We start from the raw sequence: 18,028 nt of genomic DNA on the forward strand, positions 1-18,028 counted from the left end.
AGCATCTGCAGTCATACTTACAGCATGTCCCCTGAGAACAATCTTTGGTTCTGTCAGAGACTAGAAAGCACATATTCTTTAAGGGTTCAGGTAAAGAAGCTGTAGAAAAATCCAGAAAAGACTGGAAGTATTTCAGAAGAAACCTGATTCAAAGAGAGAGAGAGAGAATGAAGAGGGAATAGTAAGTTTAAAATGAGACAGTAGGTTTGGAACAACAGACAAGAAACAGTAGTAGCATTGAGCTGGAGAGGAGATTTAGTGCTAAGCTGCGGTTATTTGGATCAAGCCGTGGTCAAGTAAGAGGATGACATACGTTTGGGTTGCTCCAATTCCCCATGGCCCTGCAGGTGTGAGGACTGAGTCTGAATCTAGACACTTCTGGTGTGGCACGGCAGGATCAGCACATGGGACTATGAACCACAAGGTTGGAAATTCAGACCCACCAGCTGCTCCTCAGAAACCCTGTACAGAGTCACTGTGAGCCAGAAAAGACTAGACTGCACTTAACAACAACAACAAATAACAACAACAACCGGCTTAAAAGGAGTCCTGGTTTGGTGCTGTAGGACAAGCACTGGACTGCAAACACAAGGTTCGTGGTTCAAACCCAGCAGCTACTCCTCAGAAACCCTGTACAGGCTCTCTCTCTATGAGTTAGAAAAGACTCAACTTAACAACAACAGTATTTGGCTCTTAATAGTTAGCATTGAATTAATGAGAGTACCACATGGCCAGTCAAATTTCAGCACCTACAGTCAGGACAAGATTCACAGTAAGGATTGGAGACTATGGCTCTTCAGTTATGAAATAAAATAAATTGGTTTATTCAATGAACTGAGGGAAGAGGGGCAATAACAACACCACACAGTACAGGTTAGCTGTTTTGTGAAAATAATTAAATAGTCCAACTACTAATAAAAAAATTGGCGGTTAGTGTCCACCCAGAGGAAACCCGTAAGAAAGGCCTGGTGAGCAGCATCTGAAAATCAAAAACCGTATGGACCAGTTCTCCTCTGATACAAATGGGGTCATCATGAGTTGGAACTGACTGGACAGCAAGTGCTTAGTAACTGGTTCGCTTATTGGAGGATCAACTGATTGAGTCATTCCACAGCTCGGATACTTCCACGACATGCTGGGGACTGTGTTACCATGAACAGATGAGCCAAGCTGTCAGTATCTCACAGGTTTTACTAAGGTTGAGCAGTGTGGGACTAAAAGTCAATGTATTTTATTGGGCAAGCACAAATGTGTCACCTGGGAATCTTTTTTTGAGTTTCTAGGGCTTTCTTGAACTAGCATTCTATACTCCGTCCTTGGTTTAAGGAGCAGCATCTGTACTGACTGTCACATGACCTCAGGCTTTGAGCAGGGGAGACGATGTATATATTAAAAAAAAAAAAAAAAAAAGCCTTTGTGAGTATTAAAACATTACAGCCATCACCACAACCACGACCAGACCATTATCATGCAAGCTGGAAAGGAAAGAAATGGGTAATACTATTTATAAGGGGCAGTGGTGGTTCTGTGGCTGAATTCTCCCCTTCCACAGAGGAGACCTGGGACCGATTCCTGGTCAATGTACCACCTGTGAAGGCACCACCCACAGATCAGTGGAGGTTTGCGTGTTGTTATACTGCTGAACAAGTTTTAGCAGAGCTTGCAGACTAAAAGAGACTAGGAAGAAATGTCTGGCAATCTACTTCTGAATAATCAGCCATTCAGATCCTGCTGCAAATGGGGTTGCCAAGAGACAGGGGCCGGCTCCACAGCAGCTAACAGTGGCATGATTTCTATTTTATTTTGAGATGGTCTCAAGTCATCTACCTCACTGCTGTCCACTTGTCCCTCACTGCCAGACACTTGGGACATGTCTGCCAACACAGCAATGTCAGCAGATGGTACGGGGAGCATTCATCTACTGATCATTTAATTTCAACTTGATTCCCATGCATGGTAACCCTATAGGTCAGGCTAGAATCGCTCACTGGGTTTTCTAAGACTAATCATCATAGTAGCAGAATGTTTCATCTTTGTCCCACATAGCAGGTGGTGGGTCTGAACCACTCATCTTTTGTTAGTTTCTGAGCACTCAACCACTGTGCCACCAGTGTTCCTTTATTTCAAATGAACTAGTCTTTGCATGACACTCATTTTCCAACAAGCCATACTTTTCATTATTTTCTATTACTCTTAAATTATTTCCCCTGTTATGTTCTGAAGATGCTAATCGATCAATGAATTAATAAAACATTTTCAGATCTAGGATTATGAACTCAGTGATCTTTATGATCAGTCACCACAAGTGAATCAGTTTGTCATACTGTGGTAGTTTGCTGGTTGCTTTGATACTGAAAGTTATGCCACCAGTATTTTAAAGACCAGGAGAGTCACCCATTGTGGACAGATTTCAGCTGAGGTTCCAGACAAGGCTAGAGCAGGAAGAAGGAGAGGCGGACTACTTCCGAATGTTTAGCTCCTGAAAAACCTTATGAGTAGCAGTCAGATAACACCAAAACAGTCCAAAACACTGCCTGATAGCACCAGAATATTGAATATTGAAACATGATGAAGAGCACCAGAATACTGTCAGATACAGTGCCAGAAGATGAGCCCCTCAGGTTGGAAGGCACTCAGAATATGACTGGGGAAGAGCTGCCTCCTCAAAGTAGAGTTGACCATGATGACTGAATGGAGAAGAGTTTTCAGGACTGCCATTTGCTGATGGAGCACAGTTTAAAATGAGGAGAAACAGCCACAAATTGTCCATTCAGAATTAGGACATGGAATGTATGAAGTATGAATCAAGAAAAATTAGAAGTTGTCAAAAATGAAATGGAACTCATGAAGATCAATATCCTAGGCATTAGTGAACTGAAGTGGACTGGTATTGGCCATTTTGAATCTGATAAGCATATGGTTTCTATGCTGGGAATGACAAACTGAAGAGGAATAGTATCACATTCATCATTAAAAGAACATTTCAAGATCTATCATTAAGTACAATGTTGTCTGTGAGAGGATAATATCTATACACGTACAAGAAAGACCAGTTAATACCACTATTATTCAAATATATGCACCAACCACTAAAGCCAGTGATGAAATAGAAGAATTCTACCAACTTTTTCAGTCTGAAATTAATCACGCTTGCAATCAAGATGTATTTATATCTTATTAGTGATTGGAACATAAAGGTTGGGAATAAAGAGGAAGGATCATCAGTTGGAAGATATGGCCTTGGTGATTGAAATGATGCTGGATATCGCATGATAGAATTCTGCAAGACTAATGAATTCTTTATCACAAGCACTTTTTAAAAACAGTATAAAAGGCAATCATATGCGTGGACCTCACCAGATGGCATACACAGAAATCAAACTGGCTACATCTGTGGAAAGAGATGGTTGAAAAGCTCCATATCTTCAGCCAAAACAAGGCCAGGGACAGACTGTGGAACAGACCATGAATTGTATGTAAGTTTAGTCTGAAGCTGAAGAAAATCAAAACAAGTCCGCAAGAGCCAACATATGACCTTGAACATACACCACCTGAATTTAGAGATCATCTCAAGAATAGATCTGAGGCATTAAACACTAAAGACTGAAAACCAGAAGAGTCGTGGGATGACATTAAGAATACCATAAAGGAAGAAAGCAAGAAAAAAAAAAATGTCATTAAGAAGACAAAGAAGAAAAAGACCAAAATGGATGTCAAAAGAGACTAAAATTTGCTCTCCAGTGCAAAGTTGCTAAAGACATAAGGAAGTAAAAGAGTTGAACAGAGATTTTTAAAGGGCAGCTCAAGAACACAAAGTCAAGTATTATAATGAAATGTGCAAAGATCTGGAATTAGAAAATCAAAAGGGAAGAACACATTCAGCATTTCTCAAGCTGAAAAAACTGAAGAAGAATTTCAAGCCTCAACTCACAATACTGAAGGATTCTATGGGCAAAATATTGAATGATACAGAAAGCATCAAAAGAAGGTGGAAGGAATACACAGAATCACTGTACCAAAACCATTTAAGAGGTGTCGTGTGATCAAGAGTCAGTGGTACTGAAGGAAGAAGTTCAAGGTGCACTGAAGGCACTGACAAAGAACAAATCTCTGGGAATTGATGGAAAACAAATTGAAATAAAAAAAAAAAAAACAAAAAACACAACAAAACAATGAAGCAGCACTGGAGGAACTCATTCATCATTGCTAAAAAAAAAAGTAGCTACCTGGCCAATTGATTGGAAGAGACCCATATTTGTGTCTATTCTAAAAAGAGTGGTGACCCAATGGAATCTGGAAATCATCGGACAATGTTATTAAGTTTATGTAATTAAGATTATGTTAAGACAATGTTATTAAGACAAGGCTATTATGTAAAATTTTGTTGAAGGTAATTCAAAAAACAGTTGCAACAGTACATCAACAAGAAACTGCAAGAGGATCAAGCCAGATTCAGATGAGGATATGGAACATGGAATATCATTGCTGATGTCAGATGGATCTTGACGGGAAGCAGAGAATACCAGAAAGGTGTTTATTTGTGCTTTATTGAATATGCAAAATCTTTCAACTGTGGCTCATGACAAGCTATGAACAACACTGCAGTGTATTCCAGAACATTTAATTGTACAAAGATCAAGAGGCAGTTGTTTGAAAGAACAAGGGGATAATTGGTTTAACATCAGGAAAGGTGTACAACAGGATTGCATTCTTTCACCATACATATTCAATCTGTATGCTGAGCAAATGTTATGAGAAGTTGGATTATATGAAGAAGAACATGGCATCAAAATTGGAAGAAGAATCATTAACAACCAGTGATATGCAGATGATGCAATTTCACTTGCTGAAAGGGAAGCAGGATTGAAATATTTACTATTGAAGATCAAATGCCAAAGCCTTCGGTATGGATTGCAGCTCAATGTAAAGAAAAGAAAATTGCTCCCCAGCTGCAATAAATCGCATCAGGTTAAACAGAAAACAGGCTGAAGTTGTCAAAGATTGCATTTTACTTGGATCCATTATCAACACTCATGGAAGCAGCAGTCAAAAAATCAAATGAAATGAAGAAATCAAATTTACATTAGGCAAATCGGCTACACAAGACTGCTTTAAAGTGTTCAAAGAGCAAAGATGTCAGAGTTCAAGGACTAAGGTGTGCCTGCCCCAAGCTCTGGTATTTGCAATAGTCCGATATGCATGTGAAAGTTGGACAGTGAATAAAGAAGACCATAAAAAAATTGATGGATTTGAGTTATGGTGTTGGACAAGAATATTAAAAATACCACGGACTTCTAGGAGAACAAATGATTCTATGTTGGAAGAAGTTCAACCAGAATGCCCCTTAGAAACCAGAATGATGAGCTTTTGTCTCTCATACTTAGGACAGGTATTAGGAGTGACAAATTCCTAAAGAAAAACATCATGCTAGATAAAGTGGAGGGTCAGTGAAAAAGAGGAAGACCCCCAGTGAGACAGACAGACACAGCAGGAGCAGCAATGGGCTCAAGCGTGACAACGGTTGTGGGGAGGACACAGGATCGGGCAGTGTTTTGTTCTGTTGTGCATAAGGTTGCTATGGTTAGGAACCGACTGACTGGCACGTAACAGCAACAACTAAAAGTCCTTATGGGAAAACGATTTTCTTATGAGTACAGAGAATCCAATTCATTTTAATTTAAGAAAGTTTAGTTTAATTTATTCAAAATTCAGATAATATTAGCATGGTGGTAGTGGTGGTCCTGACTCACAGTGACCCTGTACAGGGTTTCCAAGGCTGTAAATCTTTACAGGAGCAGAAAGCCTCATCTTTCTCTCACAGAACAGCTGGTAGTTTCAAACTGTTGACTTTGAGGTTAGCAGACTGATTTGTAACCACTATGCTACCAGAGCTCCTTAACATTAGTGTGCTGTTGTTGTTGTTAAGTGTTGTCGAGTCTGTTCTGGACCCATAGCAACTCTGTATAGTGTTTGCAAGGAGCGGGTGGTGAACTTGAACCATTGACCTTGTGGTTCAAACTGACTTTGCAGTTCCCACACAATAACACACAGCACCACACCAGGACAAGAATGCTTAATGAAAGGGAACCAAATCCAAGACCAAACAAGCTGCTCTCTTGTAGTTTCTGACTCATGGTTGATTCCATGTGTGCAACGCAGAAGTGAATTTCATCAGATTTTCAAGGCTGTGACTTTTCTGAAACAGACAACCAGGTCTTTCTTCTGAGGTTCCTCTGGGTGGATTTGAACCGCCAACCTCGCAATAGATAGCGAAGCTCACAACACTTTGTGCCACTCAGAGATAGTCAATGAAAGGGAATGCACACTTAATTTTAAGTTTTAAATTCTTCAAACAAGAACAGTTTGCTTTTTAACATATTGAATTTCTATGTGATTCTCACCGAGTTTAGTAGTTTGTTAAATTCCATAAAACAATTAAACAAGAGGTTTGGATCTTCCTAAAGAAATGATGGAGAGATTTTCATTAAAAATAAATTAAAATAGCTGAGCTTTTAAAGTCATTACATTACACTGAATCATAAAAATATTATCTTAGGGAAATTCTCTCAAAAGTTTGAAAAACAGATAATTTTTTTTTTAATTCAAAAACAATTAACTAAAATGAGAGGCAAGCTAAGAAGACTATTGCAGAATCCAAACAGTCATTGTGTCCATAGTCCTTTCAAAGCACAGATAACTAGGTATAACAGAAACAAATTCTGAAGACAATCTTACTTCATGAAGTCTCACTTTCCCTGAGAAAGATAAATGACAAATTGGAAAATTGATTGGATTCTACCCAGGCCGTTTAGACATAACAAAACAAAACATCATCTGCTCCTTTTCTTTCTGTAATTTCTCCCTTTTAAAAATCCTGCTCAGTCACCAAACGTATTCGCTGAAAATTCCATTGGTCCTATCATTACTTTATTCAGTTGCGTCTGAGCAGTACCTCACACGGCTCCAACTGGAGCTCAGCCGCTTAGCAGGCAGCTTTGTACAAACCAGCACATTTATGGGCTCATTCTGTTTACCAAGGTGCTGTGACATAACACTAAAATTACTTCTATCAATATGACTAATAAAAAGCCCATTATCATTGACTCGATTCTGACTCATAGCGACCCTATGGCAGGGTAGAATTGCCCCAGAAGGTCATCTTTCCAGAAGCTGATCTCCAGGTCTCTCTTCAGAGGTACTTGTGCGTAGATCTGAATCACCAACCTTTCCATTAGTAGCTGAGCACATAACCTCTGTACCACCAGTGTTCCTCATGTGACTCATATAAAATGTAATAAATATGTCAACTACAATATCAGAAGAATGTTTAATGTGTATGAGAAGGTATGTAGAAATAATGGTGTCTTTTCAAAATTCCAGCTCTGGTGTAATTTAGTAATAGACATCAGAATGTTAACAATGCAAAACTATTGTCATGAATACATTATTTGCAAGAACATGGGCTATGAGATCTGAGATGTGTATAATACATTTATCCTGTTGGCTTTGTTAAGTGGAGTGAAACTGTAGATAGCCTATCTATCCTGTTGGCAGGGAATAGGACCGATTCCTGAGAAATACAAAAATAATCAACATCGTGGAGAATATAAAAGAAACCTAGAAAAGGCATTTACAAAAGAGCAAAACAGTCCAGCAGGAAGGGGGTTTAGTAGAGGAAAAAACGAAGAGCGCTTGTTCTCGTGCGTTTAGGTGGAACACTGAACCCTGGATTTGCAGATGCTTTTTACATGGTATAAAAGTGAAAATACCAGGTGGGCTCTAGAGTAAAAAACAGATTCAAAAACTATGCCAGCCCCAAAGTTCTCAAGTCAAGAAGAAATGAACCAGGGTAAGAAAAAAAAAAAAAAAAAGATCTTTATATTTTATTGCTGCTGTTGCTAGGAGCAGTCAAGTTGGTTCCAGCTCATATCCGACACTATGCACCACAGACTAAAGCAATAATACTATAAAATGCCTGTCTATGGTAGTGTAGTGGTTACGAATCGGGCTGTGAACCACAAGGTCAGCAGTTCGAAACTACCAGCTGTTCCATGGGAGAAAGATGAGGCTTTCTGCTCCCGTAAAGATTTACAGCCTTAGAAACCCTGTTCAGGGTTGTTATGTGTTGGAACCGACTCCATGACACATAACAACAACAACATGTGAATGTTCACCCAATTCCTAGTGGTTATTCTCTGCATTAAATCTACTATGTTATAACTCAAGGAGCTCTGGCAGCATAGTGGTTACGAATTGGGCTGCTAACCTCAGGGTCAGCAGTTCGAAACTACCAGCTGTTTTGTGGGAGAAAGATGAGGCTTTCTGCTCCTGTAAAGATTTACAACCTCGGAAACCCTGTACAGGGTCACTGTGAGTCAGAACCAACTCCATAGCACATATCCATCACCACCATGTTATAACTCAGAAGTCTTGGTAATGCCTATGGTTAAACACTTAAATGTCAACTGAAAGGTTTTTGGTTCAAACCCACCTAGCAACGTTCCACAGGAGAAGGGCTCGGTGATCAGAGTCTGTAAAGATGGCAACCTAGAAACCCCTATGTTATCATCACGGTTCTGACTCACAGCAACCCTGTATCTGATCTCCAAGGAGCTTGAACCGTCAACCTTGTGGTTCAAATCAACCTTGCAGTCCTGCACTTATCCTAAAGTGCCACACCACGACTTCCAGAAAGCTTTATGTTGTTGTTATTAAGTTCCGTTGAGCTGGTTTCACCCATAACGACCTTGTATAGGGTTTCCAAGAAGCGGTTGGTGAGCTTGAATCGCTAACCTTGCAGTTCAAACCAACCTTGCAGTCTAGCGCATTAATCCACAGTGCCACAGCAGGCCTCCAGAAAACCCTATAGGAACAGTTCTACTCTGTCACATGGGGTCTCTAGGAGACAAAATCGGTTTGATGACCCTCAACATGTTACAGCCCTTATAAATGCAAGTTGTTGTTAGGTGCTATTGAGTCTGTTCGGATGCACAGTGATTCTATGGGACAAATTGGAAGACTGCTGGGTCCTACTCCATCCTCACAGTCTTGGCTGTCTTCGAGCTCACTATTGCAGTCTGTGATCTGTTAATCCATGTAAATGTACAAAAGTATAGAAATGTATAGCGCCTCTGCTTTATATACCAAACCGAAAATGAAGTCCACTGCCCGTGAGTCGATTCCAACTCACAGCCACCCTACAGGATGGACTAGAACTGGCCCATAGGATTTCCAAGACTGTATATCATTATAGCTGCAATCCTGAGGATGGCACGTGGTTACAGAAAAGCCAGGCAGCCAGCCACAGCCCTGGGCCTTGTCCCCTGTAACCTGCAAAGCAGAAAGCAAATGCCTTCAGCGTCCTACTGTGGCGCTTCCTGGCACCAGAGGGCGAGCTCCTGGCATTCTCACCGTGTCCAGGTGTGTCCGCTGGTGTTTGGCGCGGTCGCTGGAGTTACTGAACGCCTTCTGGCAGCCGGGATGCTGGCAGAGATATGGTTTCTCGCCCGTGTGGCTCCGCAAGTGAATCTTGAGATTTTCAAGCCGGGAGAAGGCCTTCTTGCAACCTTCAAACTGCAAAGAGAAAACACATTTGGTTTGTTGAGGAAGTCCTGTAATTCTTAAGTCTGGGAGGGAAGGAAACGAACAAAAAGAAAATGTCCTTAGCTTGTTATTGTTATTATGTGCTGTAGAGTCAATTCCGATTCATAGCAACCCTGTATAGGGCTTCTGAGGCTGTAAAGCCCATCTTTCTCCCAAGGAACGGCTGGTGGGTTTGAACCACCAACCTTGTAGCTTGTGCTCATCCTTCAAAGCCAGTGCACTCCCTCCTTAGTTTGTACTTGGCCCAAAACAATAAAGTAAAATGAGATCCAAACAGTAACAAATACTATTTCTAAAATTCACCATATGTTTGTGTGAACAGTGCTTCTCCACTGACTAGATACGCTACTTTTCATACCAGATTTGGGTCCCAAACTGATTTCTGTAATTGCTTGTGTCAGAGAGACTCTACTGTGGGCCATCTGGATCCGTTAATAAAAACACAGTAATGCGTGTCTTAAAGATTTATTAAAAAATTAACACACTTTTCCATTCCCAAATTGGTCTAAATTGAAGGAACCAGGAAGGAAGAACATTTTTAACAACTAATAAACAGACAAGAAAAATCAGAGTGACGTTGAGAAAAGCGGAATTGGAAGTCTGAGGATACAGGAAGAAAGAGGTGTGCTAGCTGGTCAGAAACTTCCTTAGCTGTGTTTTCAGGGGTTTTTAACAGCCCAAAAAGTGATCTTAAGTGCCAAGTCTAATGAGAGAAAACTTTCAACAGGCTTTTAAAAACAATCAAGGGTGCAAACAGTTAAAATATTTGGCTACTAGCCAAAAGGTTGGGGGTTCAAGTTCACCCAGAGGCACCTTGGAAGAAAAACCTGGAGACTCGACAGCATTGGGTTTAGTTTTGGGGGAAGACTTACCCTGCCCTTTCACCATTAAGTCCACTTGGACTCACAGCAACCTGGAAGACAGAGTAGAACTGCTCCCAAGGTTGCTATCTTTATCAAAGCCAACCGGTCTGCTCTTTCTCCAGAGTCCAAAGGGTTCAAACGGCTGACCATTCTGTTGGCCCCTGAGCACCTTACTGCTACACCATTGACCACTGGGAAATTCTTAACTGGAAGACAGACAACTGACTCGTTTAGTGGTAAACCAGTTTCCAAATAAAGTAAGATTAAAAAAACAAAAACAAACAAACAAACAAAAAAAAAACCCAAGCAATTCTGTTGTTGTTTTTTAGTCTTCCTTTATTTGGGAAATGGTTTAGTGCTAAATGAGTTGTCTGTCTTCCAGTTAAGAATCCCAGTGACACAGTAGTTAAAGCACTCGCCTGCTAACAGAATGGTCAGCTGTTCTAACCCACTGGCCTCTCGTCTGGAGAATGTTCAAACAGTGAGCTTCCATAATGATTTCCACCTTGAGAAGCCTAGGGGGCTGTTCTACTCTGTCTTTTAGGTCACTATGAGTCAGAATTGACTGTGTGGTAATAGGTTTGGAATACATTGTCGCCCCCAAACTAAACCCACTGCTGATATACTCTGTTATCTAATCCATGAACGCAGCTCATTGACTTCATGAAATAAGCACTGAATTGCAAATCACAAGATCCATGGTTCGAGCCCACTAACCCTTCCATGGGAGATAGACGAGGCTTTTTGCTCCTGGAAAGAGGTGCCATTTCAGAAACCATACAGGGTCCATACGGGTCGCTATGAGCCAGGACTAAGTCAACGGCACTTAACAACAACAACAATTCATGATCAGAAGAGTTGAAAGTGAACAGCTGAAGGTTTCAAGAAACGCCTCACTGATTTGTTCATCGTATTTAGTGACGGTAATATTCACTTAGTGTCTTTTGTGGGCAAGGAGTCTGGTCTTACAGATCATGGAAATACCCACCCTTGAAGTAACCATCTAAGTTCAAAAATGTGTTTGAGAAAGCATGGGAATCAAGCCTCAGGGTGAGATGTGAATTTACCTTTTAACTGTCTCTTTGGTGCTAAGTCCTAGAAGATTTGTTACTTAGCCACTTTCAATCTCATTTGAGTTCAGGGAAATGTAGAAATACAGCAGAAAAAAAAAAAAAAGATCAGAAACCAAATACAATATATTTAAAGCAATTAAGAAACTTCATTTGTTAGAAGTGTGGGTGCATGTGTACAAGCAGGCGGAGGGCAGTACATAATGGAAGGAGGTAATTCAAGATTTTCAATCGCAGTCAGCAGAAGTAGCTTCAAACTGGGGACTTTCACTTATTCCAGGAGCTGGGGAGGGGCATGCTACTGAAAGGCTCATCCACAGCTGACCGGGTGTTGGCTGTGTGAATTTTCATCTTTACACACAAAATGAACTAAGCAGAATGAACACTCAAAGGTACCATAACTCCATTTATTCAAGCCGTCCAAATTTTGCCAGCTGGAGTATTTTAAGAAATTTATGAAAGTTGCACTTATTTTTGATTGAGAGTTATACATGTTTCACAGACATATGTTGGTTTATTTCAATTTTGATATTTTGCTTAAAATAATTTTGGTGTTTTCCTGATTTCAATTTCACATAAAAATAAATTTAGACTGAACAGAAGATGATTGCTGACGAAGCCAGCGACGTTTTCAGCAGAGCGGAAGGCACATCCAGCTACGTTGCTCTTGGCAGGAGGGCCAGGAGGGGAAACAGAGTTAAGGAATTGGTTCTTAAACTGGTTCTCAAATTTTCAAGGAAAGGGGCTCGTTGTCAACCACCAATTCATAGGCAACAGGACTCAGTGTTTTGGTTCTCGGTGCATAAATGACTCGTGACAAACTTCAGGGTTCAGCTTATTTAACTTGGACCCTAGAGCCGGAGCACACTCAGGTGTGAAACGAACAGCTGGCTCTAGACATGCCAAACCTGGAGCCTAGGTCCTAAGCAAGGCATCTTTGTAGGGCAGATTCCCCTCTGGGGTCCACTCCAAGGGTGCATAAACAGACTCTAGATCCTGTCCCTTTCACCATGACCCAAATTGAGATCCCAGAGGAGGCTGCCTGTTGGTGCATCAGCACGCAATAAAGAAATTCATGGGAATACATGAAAGAGGTTTCTGCCAGTGCTGGGGGACATGGGACCCCACTTAGCATGCAGTGACTACAAAACTCCTGATGTGGCCCAGAACTAATGCAAACTGTCCTCCTGATCAAGTGTATCCTGATAACTTGGAGACAGATGATTGTTTCTAAGCTTTTCGCAGTTAAAGGTCCAGAACAATGTCCCGTTAAAAATCAACTAATTGCAACTGTCATTTCAACATGTTAATAGAAGCCACACTCAAAATCAAAGCAGTTTGCTGTATCCCAAGCAAGTCAGCGAGAGTGGGTCACATCCATTTCAAAACATCTTGAACAAGGATGGAGGGAAAATCTGAGGGGTGTGGCACTATAGGATAAGCACGACACCACTGTAAGGTCAGTGGTTCAAACCCACATGCACTGCTCCTCAGAAACCCTATACAGGGTTGCTGTGAGTCAGAACCCACTCGATTACACTTAAGAACAGGCTGAAAAATGACAACAAAGATTCTCTGTAGGTGCTATGAGGCATCCCCATACGTGCCAGAGTAGAACTGTGCTCCATGAGGTTTCCATGGCTGTGACCAGGCATTTTTTCCCAAGGTGCTTCAGAGTGGGCTAAACTAACAACCTACAAAGACAGTCTAAAATTCCAATCCACTGATTGTTCCACTCAGTGACATAAGTTAATGTAAACTATGAGTGGCATCAGATATTTCTTCTACAACAATAAATTAAAAAAAAAAAAATTCCAGAAGACTAGAAATGGCAGCTTACAGTAATTTCAGAAAAATGATACTTTGATCCCACTGAGTTGTTTTTGTTTTGTTTTTTAAGTTTTTATTGTGAATTGAGCGATAGTTTACATTGGAGAACGTCGATTTTACACTCATTGTTTCATTGCCATGATTACAATCTCCTCCGTGCATCATCAATCAACAGTATTTGCTTCTATTCCCTCTGGTGTTAGTTTTTTGTTCTTGTTGTTGTTGGGTTTGTTTTGGGGGGGTGTACACAAAAACACTCAGGAATACATAATCATTTAAACAACCAAAGGGCACATTCTGCAAGCCTGCCTCCTGGCCACCAGCACACAGAATTTCTCTTTCCATGAGTCTAGAGTCCTCAGCTGCTCTATTTCTCCATGGCATCATCTCTGGTGTCGCTGCTTCTCTGGATAGGGTCCCACATTTCACTCATGCTCTTCTCCCTTGATGGTCCTAGGACCCTCTGTTCCTGACACCCCTGAGTTGTATGAATAATGGCAAAAACAAATCAATTGCCAAGTAGATTAGGACTCATGGCAACTCCATGTGTGTCAGAGAAGAACTGTGCTCTACAAGGTTTTTAACGATTGATTTTTCAGAAGTAGATCTCCAGGTATCTCTGAGTAGATTTGAACCACCATCCTTTTGGCTAATAGCTGAGAACATTCGTGCCACCAGGGAAGGGCTGAATGAAGGCAGGGTCATGACATTTCATGTACTCAGGAGTTTAGGATCTATATGGAGTTCTGTTGTGGTGTTGTTGGATAAGCACGAAACCACAAGGTCGATGGTTCAAACCCACCAGCCATTCCTTGGAAACCCTATACAGGGTCACTATGAGTCAGAATCGACTCAACATCACTTAAGAGCGTCAGCATTGTTAGATATATACACCTGAAGAACCCATGAATCCCAAACCAGAGCAATCGGGCACCAATGAACTGGCCAGGGACCAGCCAGCTCACCTCCACACCCAGCTCATCTCCAGAGCTGACCGAGTGTGCCGTACCAAAGTGCCTGCAGGAAGGCGATAGTGAGGTTGCTCCTGTCTCTCACAGTATCTGGATGCAACCTGAATGCAAACTCTCTTCTAAGGAATCATCACTCATGAAGGGACTAACTTTGTAATTCAGCATAAGAGTTTTCTTCTGCCTCTGGTAGTTCAACCCCCACATCCATTGTTGTTGTTGCTCTTAGGTACCTTGGAGGCGGCTCCGACTCTTAGTGACCCTATGCACAGCAGAACAAAACGCTGCCCGGTTCCTCATTGGCCTCAAAACTGCTGTCACGCTTGAGCCCACTGCTGTTGCCACTGTATCAGTCCATGTCATTGGGGTCTTCCTCTTTTTCACTGACCCTCCAACTTTACCAAGCATAAGTTCCCATGAAATAGTAAACATTTAGGAGGGCCTTCTGGTGTGTGGCTATGAGCTAAGCCCTGGACGGGTAACTGCAAAGTTGGCAGTTCAAATCCATCAGCCGCTCCTTGGAAAACCTATACAGGGTCACAATGATTGGGAATCGACTTGACAGCACTTAACAGCAACAACAACTAAAAAGTGTTCAGGACTACGTCACAACTAAATTTGTTTGGGTGTTTGGGCAAATGGATGGCTTTTCCTTTGTTGCTAAGCTGTGGAAACCCTGTGTGGCAGTTCTACTCAGACCTATCGGGTCACTATGAGCCGGAACCCACTCAGCAGCACACTACAACATACCTTTCCTAAAGAGGACTAGTAGTGCAGTGGTTAAGCACTCAGATGCCATTCAAAACATCAATGGTTTGAACCCACCAGGAGGATGGATGTAGGAGGAAGCTATGGCAGTCTACTTCGGTAAAGATGGCTGCCTTGGAACCCCATGGGGCAGTCCCATTCTGTCCTACAGGTTAGCTCTGAGTCGGAATGGACTCCAGGTAATGGCTTATTAGGAGAAGTGTCTTCTAGTCTTGGCCAGGTAGGTGCTTTCTGGTGAGATTTCTAAAGTTCAATGCACACTCAAGGACTTAAGATCCAAACTGTAACTGAGTGCTCAAGTCACTGCCAAGAAATTGGCACACACCAACACAGAAATTAACCAGCATCCTACGTGGTCATCTTCTCTAGGAGGGGAGGTGGAACCATGCATTCAGATCCACTGACCCCCAAGTGGATCACCCCAAGCTTGGGTGATGAAGATGTTGTGAATAGAATTATGCCACCCCAAAAGATGCACCAATTTGGTTGGCTTATAATTCTCAGTGGCTTGGCAGGTATGGAATGACCCCTTAGGATCTAATTGCTATGATAAGCCAGCCAGTTCTCAGATTTTGTCCTGCTGTGCATAGGATCACTAAGAGTTGGAGCTGGCTCCAAGGTACCAACAACAACAACAACAACAACAATGGATGTGGGGGTAGAACTGCCAGAGGCCGAAGAAAACTCTTGTGCAGTTGTAAGGGAGAGATGCAACACCTTTCACCCATTACCTCCCTGATCTGAAGTTAGGGCAATCTCCCTGGGCTGTGGAAGTATGACATCCTTGACTTTATAGCGGTGAAAGGAGGGGCAAACTGAACACAGAGTGCATCCTTGGGACCCTGGGTCCCTGTGCTGGGAACCTCCTAGACCCAGGGGAAGACTGATGCCTAGACACAGTGAGTTCTCCAGGGACTCCCAGGCCCACGGATGCTGAAGGAGGCAAGGCCCTCCCTCCTACACTGTGAGCCCACAGAGAGAAAAGCCTTCCTGTGAATTCGGATCTCTAGTCATTGTTGTGCCTGTGACATTTCTGAAGCAGCACCACTGGAGAACTAAGACACCAGACTTCAAATATAAACCCTATAGAGGAAGGAACTCTGATAGCGTAGTGGTTATGAATCGGGCTGCGAACCTTAAGGTCAGCGGTTCGAAACTACCAGTCGCTCCATGGGAGAAAGATGAGGCTTTCTGCTCCCGTAAAGATTTACACCCTCGGAAACCCTGTACAGGGTCGCAACCGACTCAATGGCACTTAACACCACCAACAACAACAGGAAGGCAGAAGCGGAAAAACGGGACACGGGAAATGAGCTGAGAAAGCATGTTTGGGGAGCCAGTTCCTCACACAGATTGTCAACGTTGTTGGTGTTTTCATCTCAGTAGCATGCTCCCCACCCTCAACTAATATTGAGTGTGCCTCTCTTAGCGTCCAGTGGCTGCTATAACAGAATTACCACAAGTGGATGGCTGTGCAAACCAGAGATTTCTTTTCTCACCTTTTGTTGTTGTTGTTGTTGTTGTTGTTGTTGTTGTTATGTGCCGTGGAGTCGATTCCGACTCACAGCGACCCTGTACAGGGTTTCAGAGGCTGTAAATCTTCACAGGAGCAGAAAGCCTCATCTTTCTCCCAAGGAGCGACTGGTAGTTTCGAACCGCTGACCTTGCGGTTCGCAGGCCGATTCGTAACCACTACGCTACCAGAGCTCCTTTTAGGAGACTGCAAGTCTGAATTTAGGAAGTCGGCTGGGGGAAAGACACTCTCTGTCTACACTTGGGGGGAAAGCCTCATTTCCTCCCATTTCTCTTCCCAGGCTCCTGGGAGATTTCCACACGACATCAATCTTTCTCCATGTGTGCTTCCTTGGGCAGAAGAAAAGACAGCCCTGGGGGAGTCCCTGGTGGTGCAAGTGGTTAAGTGCTCAGCTACTAATCTGAAGGTTGGTGGTTTGAAATCATCGAGGTGACTGGGAAGTCTGATGGTTTGCTCTCAAAAGGTCACAGTCAACTGAAAACCCTATGACTTGAAGTTCTGCTCTGGACACAGGGAGCCACTATGAGTCAGATGAAAAAGTCAGGAGCTGAAAGAATCTGACGAAAACAGATTACACCTTGATAACAATGCGTTTCATCTCAGGTACGCACAAGGCAGGGTCATTTCCATTCACACAGCCTACGGCATTCCCCTAAACAGGTGCTGGAGTCCCTGCAGGGTGTAACAGGTTCACACTCCAGCTCCAAACCAAAAGGTTGGAGATTTGGGTCCACCCCGAAACACTGCAGAAGAAAGTCTTAGTGATCTATTTTTGAAAAATCATCTGTTGAAAACCGACTGGAGCACAGTTGCACTCTGTAATGCCTGGAGTCCTCATGAGGCATCTGGCGGTGTTGTTCTTGGGTGCCCTGGAGTTGGTGCTGACTCAGCGGCCCCATCCTACGTAGCAAAAGGAAACCCTGCCTGGTCCTGCTCCATGCTCCACCATTGCTGTGTTTGAGCACGTTGTTACAACTATTGTCAGTCCATCTCCTGGAGGATTTTCATCTTTGTGGCTGATCCTTTATTTTACCAAACACGATGTCCTTCTCCAGAGATTGGTCCTTTCTGGTAACTGGGAAGAAATTCGTTAAGCTCCTGATTTTTTCATCAGATCACAGGCATATGTCTGGTTCTGTAGCTGGTACAACAACCAGCTCCCTCCTGGATCACATACAAGGAGGATCTTCATTGCCCAAAGCATCCTCCTCCTAACAGAACAGCTGAAGAGGTAGCATCATTATCTGTTTACACATTTAGGTGACTTTACAGAAACTAGGAGAACAATGCATGACGCAACTGTGGTTGCCAGAACTTCAAATCTCACAACATGGCATGAAACCTCACTCTGAGGAAAACTTGTAACTCAGGTTGTTCTCTGATAACCAACTT

General features: G+C 42.5%; 1 protein-coding gene across 1 annotated transcript in view; it reads right to left on the bottom strand.

The window, feature by feature from the left end:
- The window catches only part of GLIS3 (GLIS family zinc finger 3), a 591,510-nt gene that overhangs the window by 139,927 nt on the left and 433,555 nt on the right, over positions 1-18,028 (bottom strand). Inside the window, exon 4 of the mRNA XM_006863746.1 lies at positions 9,412-9,573. Within this exon, the coding sequence (XP_006863808.1) occupies positions 9,412-9,573 (162 nt within the window). The remainder of the gene's footprint in view (positions 1-9,411; positions 9,574-18,028) is intronic.

The sequence above is a fragment of the Chrysochloris asiatica genome, unplaced genomic scaffold (assembly GCF_000296735.1).
Source record: "Chrysochloris asiatica unplaced genomic scaffold, ChrAsi1.0 scaffold00056, whole genome shotgun sequence".
Classification (NCBI taxonomy): domain Eukaryota; kingdom Metazoa; phylum Chordata; class Mammalia; order Afrosoricida; family Chrysochloridae; genus Chrysochloris; species Chrysochloris asiatica.